At 44.5% G+C, this 15,801-nt stretch overlaps 1 protein-coding gene across 4 annotated transcripts in view; it reads right to left on the reverse strand.

The window, feature by feature from the left end:
* Positions 1-779: 779 nt before the first annotated feature.
* Positions 780-15,801, reverse strand: part of Gata3 (GATA binding protein 3) — a 20,287-nt gene continuing 5,265 nt past the window's right edge. The window contains exons 3-5 of one of the 4 annotated variants that reach the window (XM_008825119.2): positions 12,026-12,171; positions 6,314-6,439; positions 780-1,599 (exon numbers count right to left, since the gene is read on the reverse strand). In XM_008825119.2, coding sequence (XP_008823341.1) covers positions 1,315-1,599; positions 6,314-6,439; positions 12,026-12,171 — 557 coding nt within the window. In that variant the 3' untranslated portion in view covers positions 780-1,314. The remainder of the gene's footprint in view (positions 1,600-6,313; positions 6,440-12,025; positions 12,172-15,801) is intronic. The other 3 variants (XM_008825120.3, XM_029559690.1, XM_029559689.1) reach the window with 3 other exon arrangements.

The raw sequence follows: 15,801 nt of genomic DNA on the forward strand, positions 1-15,801 counted from the left end.
AGAGCTTGGCCACCACTTTGATACGTTATTTTGTTTTAAAATATTTTAACTTTATTATTGTTTTTATAATATTATTCCAACAGACTGTTTAAAGGCAGTGATCACTAACACAGAACAGGACAGGGGCTAACAGCCAGCCAGGTTGCTCTCAGGACAGGCCTGTTGGGCCGGGTTGCTGACATGCAGGCTGGTAGCTCGTACATTGCTACCATCATAGCTTAGGCTGCAAGACAAGTGATAGAAAAAGACAAATACTGCTGGACCCTTAGAAGCTATTTAATAAATATCATTCCAAAAAAAAAAAAAAAACCAAAAATGGAAAAATAAACCCTTCAGAACACATCCACCTTAGGTCAACTTAAAGTAAGCTAGTTTATTCAACTGAAAATCAAGAGAGAAGGAAAACACTTAAAAAAAAATAGCAATTCTTAACACTAACTGTAAATAAATTTATACAATTCAGTCTGTGTAATATGCTGAAATAAATCTACATCTTTTCTTATTCTGGTGCTTTTGAATTATACATACAAACAACAGTTACAGGGACTGGTTCACAAAGCATGTAGGCCCTAGATGTGGCAATTTGTAAGATTTTACACATTACCCAGAACTGAAATTTCCTTTGCAAAGGCCCACAGCTTTGAACAAATGATTTGCCTACCACTTTTTCCCCTTTGGGTTTTTTTTTTTGTTTTTGTTTTTGTGGGGTTTTTTAAGGCTGTAGAGTTCAGAGAGGGGGCTGTTTGTTACAGCAAATAGAATTTAAAATCCTACAATGGTATTTTTTTTTTTTATTTTTTTTAATGCATCAAACTGTGCCCAGTGGAAAGAAACAAAACTGGCAGTTTGTCCATTTGGATCTTAGACCTAGTTTCTTCTGCATTTCCATACTTTATTTTCCCCTTATTCCTTAAAATTCTTGGAGTCCTTCATGCCTTCCTTACAGCTCTCCGGGTACAATAAAGTCTTCCTCAAATGTACAGTATTTCTTACAATATAAGTTATATGCAATGTTCAGCAATATTTTTTCACAGCACTAGAGACCCTGTTAAATAGGGAATATGAGTCTGAATGGCTTATTCACAAATGGGATCTGGATTCAGTGGTTGGAACACAGACGCCACCCGCTCCTTTGAAAAAGAAGCGACCATTTTGCTTTCTGCTTTCAAAAACACATAGCTGTAGCTTTCCGGCTTCATGACGCTGCTCCTGCAAAAACGCAAGTTGAAGGGGTCAGAGGGACTCTTTGCAGACTGGAGACTCCTGGTGCACGTGGAGCAGGGCTCTTGCTCTCTCTCTCCTCTCTCTCTTTCTCTACCCCATGGCGGTGACCATGCTGGAAGGGTGGTGAGGTCCGAAGGAGAGGCCGGAGGGCGGGTGCATGGGCGTGGGCGTGGTCAGCATGTGGCTGGAGTGACTGAATGGGGAGATGTGGCTCAGGGAGGACATGTGTCTGGAGAGGGCAGCCGGGTTGAAGGAACTGCTCTTGGGGAAGTCCTCCAGCGAGTCGTGCACCTTTTTACACTTTTTGGATTTGCTAGACATCTTCCGGTTCCGGGTCTGGATGCCTTCTTTCTTCATAGTCAGGGGTCTGTTAATCTAAACACAGATCAATTTTTTTTTTTTTACTTTTTTGCTGCCTTTGAAATGGCACAAGCTTTCACACAATATCGACGGGTGTGTTTCTGTTTCTGTTGGCCCCTTCCACCTGCTCTTTCCTCTTTTCCAGTGGCCCAGGTGCTGCAGGTCTTAGGGCAAGAGCCTTTTAACTGTCAAGACTCCAGGCCATAGGTTCAGTGCCCCAAGCACAGCTCACCAATTAAGTTCACCAATATCCAGAACTTGGGAGAAGTGGGCGGGGTCCAGGAGCCCACCAGTATGAGTATACGTCTCTGACAACTAAAACACAACTTGTCCTATTCCTTCAGATATTTCATGAGAAGACAGGCTAGTGAAGCATTTCCAAAGTGAAATGCCATGGTGTCTCCTTATCTGACAAATCTATTCTCAGACTTGTCAATCAGGGCCAAGATAGCCAACCATCAGGTGTTAAAGTCTTTTTTGGAAACTGGGACTGCACCTCTCTGTAAATACCTGGCTGCCTCTCGTCCACTTGACCTTTTCACATCGTGATGTACCAGAAAAACCTTCCCCTGGAATTTGCATGTTCTAGGGCTTTTGGAGGGAGGAGGGTGCTGGGAGTGGAACCCAGGGCCTTGTGTATGCTAGACAAACACCCTGCCATGGATCTACATATGCAGCCCTGGAATCTATGTTAATGCAATATGCTGTTCCAATGGGTAATCCAGCACCCACCTCACCTGCCATGGTCGAAATCTGCCTGTCTACTTCTATCTGGATAAGCAGCTAAAATCAGCCAATCAACAAAGATTCAATAACTGCCTGTGGGACTCAAAGTCCTTTGGAGATGCTTTGGAAGAATTGTGGTAAAATTACAGACCAAGAATGCATCAGAATCAACAGAGTGCAAAGACCCTGCTCTGGAGATTTCTAGGCTTGTAGGACGTAGTAGCATATGCCTAGAATCCCAGAATGCAGCGACAGGAGAATGAAGAGTTCCAGGCTAGCCTGGGCTACGTAGCAAGACCCCACTAGAAAAAAGAAAAAAGATTTCTAGGCTTCACTGTGATACCTGACCATCTTCTTGCTTCCTGATCAATTGTCCTTTATAAATCCACATGCTTTGGGGAGCCCAGAATCAAGGATGGGAAAAAGCTAATGGAGGTTTCTCTCTGTATGGACTCAGAAAGGTCAACATCAACAGAACATATCTGCCATGAAGAAGCAACTGCACAGCGGCTGCGTTCCCAAAGATGCAATGAAGAGACTCGACAAGCGGCAGCCAGGAGCATCATCCTGCCCGACTTCCAAAGAAGAGATAGCCTTAGCTACCAGACTTCTCAAGTGTGGAAAAAGCTGAGGCTCCCATATCTACCTGTGTGCTCCTGAGGCTAGATAATGACAGTTAAGGAGAGAAGATCCAAATGGCCAAGACAGACAGCAACTCCTGGAGCTGGTAGAGATCATCTGAGAAGGACACAGGGCCTCCCCACTGGCACTTGAGACCATTTACCCGGACAGAAAGACAGGGTGAATAGAAGCAGAAGAGCCAAGGTCACTGTCAGAAGATTGTCTTGGGGCTCCCTCAAGTTATCATCAAGATAAAGAGGCAGCCCACAGAGATGACAGGCATCCACTCCCACATCAAACATTCCCTTAGATAATGTCTAGATACACCACTGTGTACACCCATCACTAGATGTACACAGCCAGTTATCTAAATATAATATCTGGTTACACTGATAGCTACATGGCCACAGATAGCTAGTCACAACACCACCTAGCTACGCTGATACAGAGATAGGCAGTCATCTAAACACTTAGATAAGAAGAGGAGCCCATGGCATACATGTGTAGACATGGCATGGGCAGAAGAAAACACACGCCAAGAAAATGGTCATAGATTGTTATCTAATTGCTAGAGACTAAGTTGCCTCCTTTGATGAATTCCTACTAAGTCAGAGAAGACAGAAAAAAATACACATGAGAAAAAGGAAGTCTCTCTCTCCCTCGCTCCCTCCTGCCCGCCCGCCCTCCTATAATCCTTGCACTTGGGAGGCTGAAGCAATGCTGCTGTGATTCTAAGCTGCCTTGTTTGGGCTACAGAGTGAAACCCTGCCACAGGTCAGAGATGAGAGAAGAAAAGAAAGAACAAAGGAGGGAGGGAGGAAGGGAGGGCAGGAGGGGGGGAAGGCATGTTGGTAAGGTGGCTCAGTGGATAAAGGTGCTTGTCACTAGGCCTGACAGCCAAAGTTCAATCCCCAGGGCCCACATAGTGGAAAAGAGAGAACTGACGACCCCAAGTTGCCCTCTAACTGCCATACACATGCCTAAGAACACACACACACACGCAAATAAATAAATGTAATAAAATAAAATTTAGGAAGGAATAGGGCAGGAAAAAGCAATAGAGAAAATTCTTGGCTTTTCTTTGATTTGAAAAATACAGTCTGTTGGGAGTGTGACTCCGTGATAGACCACTTGCCTAGCATGCACAAGGCTCTAGGTTCCAACCCCAGCACCACAGGAAAAGATCGTTATTCAGATGAAATCAGGCCTGTTCAAGGTTGTATGGCCATAGGCAAGATCGTTATTCAGAAGTATACACACGTATATGTTTATATTAGAAACAGGTATGTCATAGCTCGTCATTATTTTAAAAAATTATAGTTAGTCAATTTCTCATGATTCCTACACCTCCAAGGAAGCAGGCAAGAAACACAGACATGACAGCTCACTATAACTTTGTCATACTGTAAAGTCACACAATGATTACTTCCAAGTCTCTCCCATCAGTCCTGATGCTGCCAAACTCCGATGAAGGCCTCAGACACCCTGAAGTCAGTCCCGACTCGTCTTTATTAGCTGTATTACCTTGGACACCCTGAGTTTCAGTCACTCTCTGGGGGCCAAGGCTGCTGTTCTGAGTCATAATTTCAAGTACAACTGAAATAAAAAGAATTTTTGCCCTGTTTCCATCATGGGGTTGTCTGAGGCCCATATGTCATCAAGCAACAGGGAAAGGGATTTGTAGATTCCCAGGGAACCTCAGTAATTTGTTTCCAAAATGAGACAAAGAAGTAGAGTACTGGGGGGATCACCCTCGGAAATGCTCTGTGACACAAAACAAACAAGCAAACTATAAGAAAAGAATGAGAGGCCAGGCGTGGTGGTGCACACCTTTGATCCCAGCACTCGGGAGGCAGAGGCAGGCGGATCTCTGTGAGTTCGAGGCCAGTCTGGTCCCCATAGCGAATCCAGGCCAGCTGGGGCTACGGGGAGACCCTGCCTCAAAAAGACCAAAAAAAATAAAAAATGAAAAAGGCTTCCTCCCCAGTTCCCAGGTACTCCTGTGTGCTGTGTGACCGCGTGCTCCTGTGTGCTGTGTGACCGCGTGCTCCTGTGTGCTGTGTGACCGCGTGCTCCTGTGTGCTGTGTGACCACGTGCTCCTGTGTGCTGTGTGAGACAAGAGCCACAATGGCTCCAAGCAAGATTTTGGCAGCTTCTTCATTCTGCTCCAGACTTTGCCAAAGACAAGAGACTTCAGAGGGATGGAGAAAAGCTGAAGGCCAGGAGGGGTGATGATTCTGTTTGGGATTCACTGTAAATGAGAGGCTTTCTATTAAGACAGGGCCTTTCAGACAGAATCAGTTCAGGCAATGAGTAAGTAAATAAATAACCCCCCAAAAGTTTAAGGTACAGATATCACAGGATTAAAAACGATCCAGCCAGAGGCTGGGAACAGAGTTGGTAAAGTGTTTGCCTAGTACGCATGAAGCCTTAGGTTCCATTCCCAGCCCTGCACAGACCAGACGTGGGAGTACGTGTCATTAATCCCAATGCTCATGATGTAGAGGCAAGAAGATAAGAAGTTCAAGGTCAACTTCTGCTGCACAGTGAGTTCAAGACCAGCTCGAGCTATGAGACCTTGTCTCAAAAAAGTAGAGGGGCCGGGGGCAGAGTGGAGAAAAGGTAAGGGTAAAGATCCAGCTAAACTTAGGTAACTGCCTGCTAACGATGTGGAGGGAGGAAGTCAGTTTCTTCTTCCTGGCATGCCAACCTCAGCTCTCTGCTTAGTTGTCTACATGTGAAAGCTGGCCAGGACAAAGACAACCGATGGAATCTCTCAGACACCTCATTTCCTGTCTATCACAGAGACGAACATTTGAAATTCACAGCACAAGGCTTTCCTCCCATGACTAACTGACTTTGTTGTGGTTGTTTTTGAGGCAGGACCATGCTATACAGCCCTGATTGGCTTCCAACTCATGGCAGTCCTCCTGTCTTAGCCTTTCAAATGTTGGGATGACATGTGTACTACCAAGCCTGATTTCCCCGTCTTTAAACCCTTTCCATCTCAGCAAAAGTTGTTCTCAACTCTGTCCCAAAAATTGAGAAAGTTCAAACTATCCTGCCAAGTGTGGTGATACCCATTTGTAATCCCAGTGCTCAGGAAGTTGAGACAGGAGGACCAGGAGTATAAGTCCAGCCTCTTCTACATGTTCAGTTCAAAACCAGCCTGGGCTATATAAGATCCTAGGTCCAAAAAAAAAAAAAAAAAACCAACCAACCCCCCAAAATACAAATATACTAGGTCCTATTGTATTATCTGTACCCACTGCTTGGATCCAGAGAGGGTGACGGAAACCCATCAGGACCTGGACAGGACAGCAGTGATGTTCTTTCACAGTCATGACTCCCACCCCAGTCTACTGGTCCCAGTCTACTTACATTGTGCAGCTTGTAGTAGAGCCCGCAGGCATTGCAAACAGGGTCTCCATTAGCATTCCTTCTCCAGAGGGTAGTCGTGGTGGTCTGACAGTTTGCACAGGATGTCCCTGCTCTCCTTGCTGCTGACTAGGGGGTGGAGAGAGGCGAATCAGAGAAGAAATTGAAATTATTGGCAGGACTACGGAGACAAGCTTGGAAAGAAAGGAAAAAACAAAAAAGGCATCACTGAAATAAAAACCAGTAAGTGGGCCACATGAAAGTAATAAGGATCCCAGTGCTGCCTCAAAAAGAGGACATAGCTATCCAGGATCCAGTATACAGCAGCGTGGGGCCACAGCAACTGGCAAGAACTGAACCTGCTCTCATCCATTGCAGAACCGGGGAGAAGCAGAAAGCCAGGGCCATGGCCCTGAGAGCATCGTTTCCTCCCTCCATCCCCATGAAGGACACCTGAGAGCTCATCTTTAAGTATGGCAGTTTCCAATTAGCCAAGCTAATTTTCATTATTTTCAATCACGACGCTCAGGCCCACAAGAGATCTTTTACAAGAAAGAAATCAAGTTAGGCATGGTAGAGCATGCCTTTAATCCCAGCACTTGGGAGACAGAGGCAGGTGGAGCTCTATGACTTTAAGGCCAAGCTGGTCTACCTAGTGAGCTCCGGACTAACCAGGGCTTTGTAGTGAGAAGTCTAAATATACACTGAGCTTCAGACTGACTACTAGTCATCAGGGAAAGGAAGAGTAAACAAAAGCAGGGAGATTCCTTGCTAGAACCCAGATCAAGAAATGCTGAATTCACGGTTGGGTGTGGTGGTTGCTGGCCTGTAATCCTAGGGTTCTGGAGGCTGAGGCTAGAGGGTCGTTGAAAGTAGGGTGCCAGCCTGGACTACATAGTGGGGATAGCAAATGAAACTAAAGCATGATGGCACATGTATGAAGATGGCATGATGAAACTGATTGTTTTGTATGCCATACACTAAGAAAATAACTTTTTTAAAGACCCCCACACACACGCCCCATCTCAAAAATAAAAAACTGGATTGTGGAGGGCAAAGTGTCAACTGCACAGTAAACTCATCCTCTCAGGGCTAGCAGGACATCCTAAGTCAACAAGACCCTGCAGCTGTCCACAATTTACAGACTTGGTGGGTCACCTGCCACTCTGAGGACAGTCACCCTCACCATCTTCAGGTGACCATCATGTAATTAGACAAACTGACAAGAATAAGTACTTTACGTATTCAGCAGGAACCCTGGACAGCTATGCCCTCCCTCCCCTGGTCTCATGCTGCGTTGGTGAACTGAGGCATTTCCTCTTTGCTATTCTTTGAGGGGTAAGCAGTCATAGGTCAAATGTCAGCCTCAAGTTGAATTTTAATTCCTTGGTTGCAGCCAGGCTTGGTGGCTCACTCACACCTATAATCCCAGCACTTGAAAAACTTGAGCGGCCAAGGCAGAATTGCCAACAACTCAAGGCTAGCCTGGGCTACAGGGAAGTTTCAGGTCAGTGTGGCTTACAAAATGAGATCCTGTCTCAATTTTTTTTTTTTTTTTGGTGTTTTTGCAACAGGGTCTCCCCCTGTAGCCCCTGCTGGCCTGAAACTCACTATGTAGACCAGGCTAGCCTCAAACTCACAGAGATCTGCCTGCCTCTGAGTGCTGGGATTAAACATGTGAGCCACCACACCCAACTCATTTTTCTTTTTTAATTCCTTGGTTATGCCTTCATTTTCTTTATGGGGGGAGCAATTTCTTTCACCTTGTGTGCATTTATCAGGTGTCTTTTCTATAAACATATTTTTTACAAAAAATTAAACCCAAAACATTGAATGAAAATGAAGACGTGGCCCATGAGACAGCTCAACCAGTCAAGGCTCTTGTAATCAAGGCTAACAACCTGAATCTGATCCCGGAACCCACATGGTGGAAAGAGAGAACTGACTCCTACAAGTTGTCCTTTGACCTCCACACAGGTGCACACAGAGTAAAATAAAGAAAAGAAATTGAAATTGTCAATTCTAACAAACTCTTGTCTCCTCACACTCTTCCTCCTTTACCTTCTATCATGAAAATAAAATGTTACCTCAAAAATGAGTCTGGATCTTGGACTCAAAATTAACAGTAAAGGAAAAGACAGATGAACAAAGAATTCAGTTAGAATAGAAACTTCTAGTATGAAAACTGGGGATTTGACTCCATGGAAGAGTCGGTGTTTAGCATGGCAAAAGGCCCTGGGCTGGATCCCCAGCACCATAAAAAAGCAGGAGAAGGGGGAAGAAGCAAAACAGGAGGAGGAAGAAGGGGAAGGGATGAGGGCAGAGGAGCGGGAGGGAGGGAGGGAGGAATGGAGAAAATCTTTGGTACATTTACAAGAATGTGAGACTCCAATACTCCAGTGATCCTGGTGCTCTTTTCTATCAACATTTTATCAAGCACAAGGTTGGCCAAATACTCAAAGCTGTCAGATACGGAAAACCCAGTGTCAATTTTGAATTCACCAGATGGGTTCCCTTCCTTTCAAATCCGCTAAGCTCTTCGGCAGATCAGCTCCTTTGGGCTTTAAATAGCAGCACTCTGACTTTTTTTAAAAAGTAATTCTTTTTGGTACTCTAAGGAACTGAAAAATTAAAAACAGTTCTTCTCCATCATCAAGAAGAAGGTGCTACGTGTCTGCTGTCCAATTTGAAAATAAATCATAAGGTCTAAAAGTGTTGATGTCCATTCTGCCTTTGACCACCTGTCTTTCTGAAATGTGATCGTTTAATACTGAAATAACTAGTTCCCCTGTGTGTTTTGGGGAAGAATGTGCTACTGAAAACCAATACCTAATGATTTGTGACAATTACATTACATGTAATTAACACCATCATCCTACACTATCTTATAAATATTTAGATACAGCACTATCTACTCAGGCCCCAGATTTTCCAGCTCAACAATCCTAAATGTATAATATAAATACACAAATCAAAAAGTGCTCTGAAGAAAGAACTCAACATATAGAAAGAATCCTTTGCAGTGTACTGTAAATACTATACATATATACAGGCTAGATGTGTCTCTGGCAAGACAAACTTAGACTCTCTCTGAGTCACACTACTGGGTTCAGTGGCAGAGGCATTAATAAGTCCTTTGATAAAGCAAGGCACCAGTCTTTTCTAGTTGGAAGACATAAGAAAATCCTGGAATACTAGTAGGGGAAATCTGTGGATCTAGTTGGAGTCATCTCTTCTACGTGTCAGGGTTTAATTCATAGCGCACGGAGAAGCTAGCTACGTTATGGGTTGGATGGCAGTCAGTGAATCTGCAAATGTGTGAAGCAAAAGTAGCAAGGTGGAAAGGCAGGGCTAAGTGAAGGGACGGAAATGCAGGTGTGTGCTTAGCATGCGTGAGGCCTCTTCGATCCACCACCCCCCCATGAAGGTGGGGCGGGAAGAGAAAAGAAAACAAAGGTTCTAGGTGTTTAGAAGTCAAAAGCATCTAAAGGGGAAAAGAAAAAGAAAAATTGGCGCAATGGCTCAGAGGGGAAGGGTGCTTGCTGCAGGGCTGATGCCCTGAGTTCGATCCCTGGAAACCACATGATGGGGAGAGACCTGACTCCTGCAAGTTGTCCGCAGGCTTCCACATGCCCATAAACACACACGTACGCATGCACGCACACACGCACACACACACTACAAATAATTGTCAAAAAAGAAAACAGAAGTCTCTATGGGTCTCCCTCTACTATATGAATTCTATGGAACTGAAAATACCAAACCACCAGGAGAGATGATTAAGATAGCTTAAATCGTGACAGCCTATGAACTCCAGAATTCAAAGCGACTATTACTCAGAATTCCCCATGTTTCCTATAAAAGGCAGGTAAGGGATAAATTATATAAAATGGAACTAGAGCCCTCCTCTGTAGCTGTTGTAGACTGAAGAAAACATCAGATGGATTCTAATTCATCCACCAGTCTGTTGTCTGAGAATTTTACACATCGTTTTTTTCATTTTTTTGCCTTTACCTTAAAATAAAAACTCTAATTGCACCACAACTTAATTTAACAAGAAGGTTTTTGTTGTTAGGTTTTTTTCTTTTTCACTAAGGCCAGGTTCTGAATGATTCACAGCATTCTTTTGTGGTGTGATCACATTCATTCTGTGCTAACACCTCCAGCCATTTTTCTTTCTTTCTTTTTTTTAAGCACTTCTTGTTCTGATCCGTCCAAACATCTTGATGTTTAGGTTGGGGAAGCTGAGTTGTTGTTTATGAGTTATCTCTAGTGCTCAGATATCCGGCAGCTTTTTCCTAGGAAGTTAGCTTTGCACATGAGAGAAACGAAAAAAAAAAAAAAAACACCCTGCATGGTGGGGTGGCGGGGGGAGGTTGAGACAGTCGAAGATCAGATAGAATAAAGCCTAGAGATCTAAGATTGCCAAAAAAAAATTATAGTCATGTAGGCACCTCCATCCCTAGAAAGTTTTTCCTTTTTCTAAAGAGGGTGTGAAAGGTGCTAAATTGCACTTGTGTCTCCCAGGGAAGACAAACAATGCTTTAAAAGGAGTACAGAAGGGTGTGCAGTCTGGTTTGTTTGGTTTTGGGGTTTTTTGTTCCATTTTTTCCCCCTCGGAATCTGCATGGGGAAATTCTTCCCCTTCCACTTGATGAGTTCAGCACCACAAAAAGCATTCTGAGCTCGCCACTGTCTTCTGCCAAGCCTACTTTTATTGTCTCTGTTCCGTACACTCACTATTCAATCTGGCCCAAGGTTCCAGAGCTAAGTTTACAAACAAACTCCTCCTGTTTGCTTTCCTTATAAATACTTGACGGCACAAGGATTTCTCAAGTATTCCTAATGATCAAAAATCTCAAGAAAGAAAAGCGAAGAGAGGGCTGAGAAATTATCACTGTGCGTAGCAGTTCACAGAAAATAAAAGCAAATCCTAGGTGAGACTGATAGTCAAAACAAGAATTACAAAACTTCCCACAGGGATCATCTGTACAAACTCCTCGAAGCTTAAGAGCAAGAAAGGAGGAAAAGTACATTGAATTGTCTCTGAAATTCATAGCCCCAGCTGACTTCAAACTTGACGTGTAGTGGAGACTGACCTTGCACTCCTGATCCTCAGGCCTGCACCTCCCAAGTGTCGGGGATTACAGGAGTGTATCACCACACCATCGAGTTCCATCAATCTTAAGACTTCGACACAGGAGGTTCATCCATAGACCTGGGTCTGTAACTGCTTCCTCAGAACCCACCTTCTCCCACCAGACTATGTTCTAGATGGTTCCTAGGATTGCCCATTCCCATATTTAATTTCTGTTTGCAACTCAGCAGTTATTGACACAGTTGTCCTGGTATTGTTAAACTCAATTATTCTATTGAGAAATACATTTCAGATATAAGCAGTGAGTTAGTATACTTAAATTTGAGAAGTAACTTAAAAACAAGGAAAAAAAAACACCAAATTTTTCTAAATATCTAAAAAAGAGAGAAAAAAAGAATAAAGAAAGGGAAAAAAGAAAGAGGAAGGGAAGGAGAGGGGAGGGGAGGAGAGAAGAGGGGAAGGAAGGGAAGGGAAGGGACGGGAAGGACAAAACCTGTCCAAAGCAAGCTGACATGATTTCAGACTACCCTGCCAATTTCCTGTAGAAAGCCATCTTTCCCAGAGAGACATCATAGAAAACACAAGATTGTTCCATGAGTTCAGTTCCAAAAACTTACCAGCCTTCGCTTGGGCTTAATAAGAGGCCGGTTCTGTCCATTCATTTTGTGGTAGAGTCCACAGGCATTGCAAAGGTAGTGCCCAGTACCATCTCGCCGCCACAGTGGGGTCGAAGTTGCCCCGCAGTTCACACACTCCCTGCCTTCTGGAAACAAGATCACAGATAAGTCACTTATGGAAGGAAAACACACAAAAAGAATGTAGAACTAGGACAGAGGGCCGGCAAAATGCTGCCAAGCCTGAGGACCCGAGTTCCATCCGTGAGGCCTACATGGTAGAAGGCGAACGGAACCCTGCCATCTGACCTTTACACATGTGCCATGGCATGCACACACTCACGCACATACATAAACACACAGACACACACAATAAATTATTAATTAATTAATTAATACTAAATGTAATAGAATTAGGGGGAAAAAGTAAAACCGAAAACATTTCCAGCCTCTTTTGAAGGAGACCATTTTCACTCCACCTCTTCGTAAGTGCTCCATAGTTATGACCCTTCATCAAGGGGATAACTATTCCCTGTTTCAAAGAGATCACAGGTGAATAAAGGGCAAAAAACCTTGATCTTGGCCTGCTCCGCTTGGTGAGGGAGATTGAGCAGAGAGAAAGAAGGCAGATTGAAACTTACATTTTCCCTGAGAACATGCTGAGTCTAAGACACTCAGTGGCCAAAGCAAAGATTTCTTTCATTTCCCTCCAGGAAAAAAGACGGAAAAGTAAAGGTGACTCTTATCACCGGCTCTGTCTATACAGACTGACTCAATAATGAAGATTAGGATAGGGAAAAAGGAAAGATTAATCGATGGCTAAATAGATAAACAGATAATAAATAGATGTATAGATTGAGCAATTGACTGACTGTGTAGCTGAAGCTTTAAATTTTTACTTCCAATAAAACCGTAAACGTCCCTGGTTGCAAAGTCATCAATTAAAACCCATCAGGGCTGACTCATCCCCTCAATCTTTTTTTTTTTTTTCTTTCCTCTCTAGAAAATGCCAATATTTGCCATAGTTTTCTAGCCAGCCACTGTTAGACAGGTTGAAGTTACACTCTGGCCCCAGCCAGGCCAACCAGAGTTGCTAGAAGGAAACACCTTTAGAAGCACAAGAGATGGGAGATGAAGAACCAAGATCAGATAAAGACTCAGTGGAGGTAAGTTAGTCCAGATGGGGCCATTGGTGGGCTCATTAACTGAGGCCTAACTAAAGCTTCTCTTTTTCCAAAACCACAGATAAACAAACAGAAAACCAGCTCGGCCAGGTTTGTTCATTCCTAGAACTGGGGCTGAAGAGGGACCAGGACCTACCCCCTAGAATATTCCTTGGAAAATGCTCACAATGGATCCCTCGAAAGCAGCCAAAGTGATTTCTTTGCAACTTCTACAGGGGGGGAGAAGAGGGCCCTTTCCAGAAGAATCTTTTCCACTTTGGGGGGCCGGGGGAGAGTCTCTAGAATGCTTAGTTATTTCAAGCCAAGGAGGAAGAAGGGAGCCCAATTTTCTACAGGAGCAAGTAGCTCTATTCAAGGTGGTCTACCACAGAAGTAGGTCCAGGTAGTGAGAGGGAAAGGGCAGGTATGGGAGAAAACTCTAAAGATCGGTTTGGGCCTGGAGATGTAGCTCAGTGGTAGAGCACTTGCCTAGCGTGTGCAAGGCCTTGGGTTTGATTCCCAGCACTGTAAAAAAGAAAGAAAAAAAAGTTGTCTTTGTCTCGAGAAATTAATCAATGACAACCCACCAAGAAGTTTAGAGTAGAGGAAGAGGCTCTAGAAGGACGCTTGGGAATTCTTGCTCCCTAAAGGGAACGATGGTCTGACCTGGTAGACCTAAGAGTTTTGGAAAGCCCCAGATCAAAAATGAGGGAACAAGGGGTGTTCACACCTGCCTGTCTGTCACCTCCAGAGACAAATTCTGAAGAAAAGTGACACGTTATAAGCACCATAATTTAACTTCAATCCCCTATAACAGTGACTGGAAAAGTAAGGAAATGCTGGCATGTTCCCCTTCCCCACCAGTTAGGACAATGTGTACACTTGCTTTTCAAAAACATTTTGGAGCAGAGACTTTTTTTTTCCCTTCCAGATTCCAAAAGCCTCAGTGTGGGATCTATAGAGAACCTTCTCTTGTGCCCTGGAGCCCCTGCGACAAGATACAAAAACCTAGCACATGGGGCTAAGGGCACTTTCCTAGGAACTCAGTGAGTTTTCTTGGTTCTTTACAAAGAACATTGTTCTGCAGTACATTGCATGGAGACTTTTCATGTGGGGTCAAATGCTGGAGGAGTGTGGCAAATGGATGTGGGGAAGCTTAAAGGAGGGAGGAAAGGCCCAGTGGGTGAGGAGGTATCAGCTGTGGCCCCATCCAGGAAGACTCTGTGCTTCCGTTTCCCAAGTGTATGCTGGGCACAGCAGCATGGCCTTTAGCTTGTCCATACAGGGGCCACGTAAGTTCCTTTCTCTGAGTGAGCACTGGACAGAAGGGCAGAGTCAGGCTAACTGCTACAGGTTCCCTAGCCACAACAGGATGGTAGGCCACTGCCCTGCATAGTGGGGATGGCTGTGAGGTTCCTAGGCACCTTGGCATCGAAGTGCTCTCCCAGCCTGATGTGGCCAGGCTGATTTCCTTTTCTTTGTAAGACAGGAGGGAGGCTGACAGCTTCCTTTTCAGAAAGCCCTTGAAAGCAAAAAGCAACGGTTGCTCTCCAGCAGAACCCTGCACACTAGAGCACTTTTCGGTCTTAGTTCACTCCACAAGTTTGCCACATGCCTTTTCTTTTTCCATTTTTTCCTTGCTTCCGCTGTGTGACTTCAGCAGACAGCCAATTTTCCTAATGGAGGGCCAACTCTCCTGTTTTCTGTCTGCCCCTTGCCTCGCCCCCTGCCTGCTGCAAGCTACTCAGGCAGACACCTCTCTCTTAGGTGACAAGAACCACAGAGCTGTGAGCCTCTTGACATTCAACAGCCATTTTCAAACACCCCTTGGGCTTCGGATTGAAACCCTGAAACTGGTCTGTGAAGGGGCTAGAGGAGGGCAGGAGATTGTTTTCCCCCAGGAATGGGGAGGGAGATACCCACATTCAAAAAGTGATCAGGAAAGCTGAGAAATGGCCCTTCAGGGAAAAAAAAAGATGAAAGATAAAAGCTTTGTCTTTTGTTTGCCAAGATGGATCCCAGCACAGAAAGCCAGGTCAAGAAAACATAACTACAGCCTCAGCTGTTTCTCCAAAACACAGCAACAACCCTAACCACCATCTTTCTACCTCATCCTTCAAAAAAATGCATTTGCAAAGAGGAATGAGAAAAGGGAGAGGCAACAAGAGGAGGCAGGAGAAGGAAGGGAGCAAAGGCGCTAAGGCTAAGAGCAACCCTTCCACAAGACTTCCCACCAGGCCACTCTGCACACTGAGGGCTTCTAGAAGCTTCCCTCTACACTCCAAAAGTCCCAGGTCTTTGCTGGCCAGGTATGCCACTCTTGGTTTTTATGACTGTGAGAAAGGGTTAAGAAGGAGGAAGTAAGAAGCCGAATTTCAATCACTTCTCCCCTTCACCAAAAGCCAATAAAGTAGATGCACAGGTATTCCTTGCTCTGTTTCTAGAGAAAGCCCATTACTGTTTGTTTTTCCTCCATGTTCAGAAGCCTAAGAAAAGTGATGAGAAAAAGAAACAGATCAAACCAAAGACAGAAAGCATGTGAACTCAAGGGGGTGGAAAAGAAACATGGCAATGAGGGAAAAGAAAACCAGAGCCTTTGGGGAAGATCAGGGCCCC

This window comes from Nannospalax galili, unplaced genomic scaffold (genome assembly GCF_000622305.1).
Source record: "Nannospalax galili isolate Female #2095 unplaced genomic scaffold, S.galili_v1.0 scaffold209, whole genome shotgun sequence".
In the NCBI taxonomy this organism is placed as follows: domain Eukaryota; kingdom Metazoa; phylum Chordata; class Mammalia; order Rodentia; family Spalacidae; genus Nannospalax; species Nannospalax galili.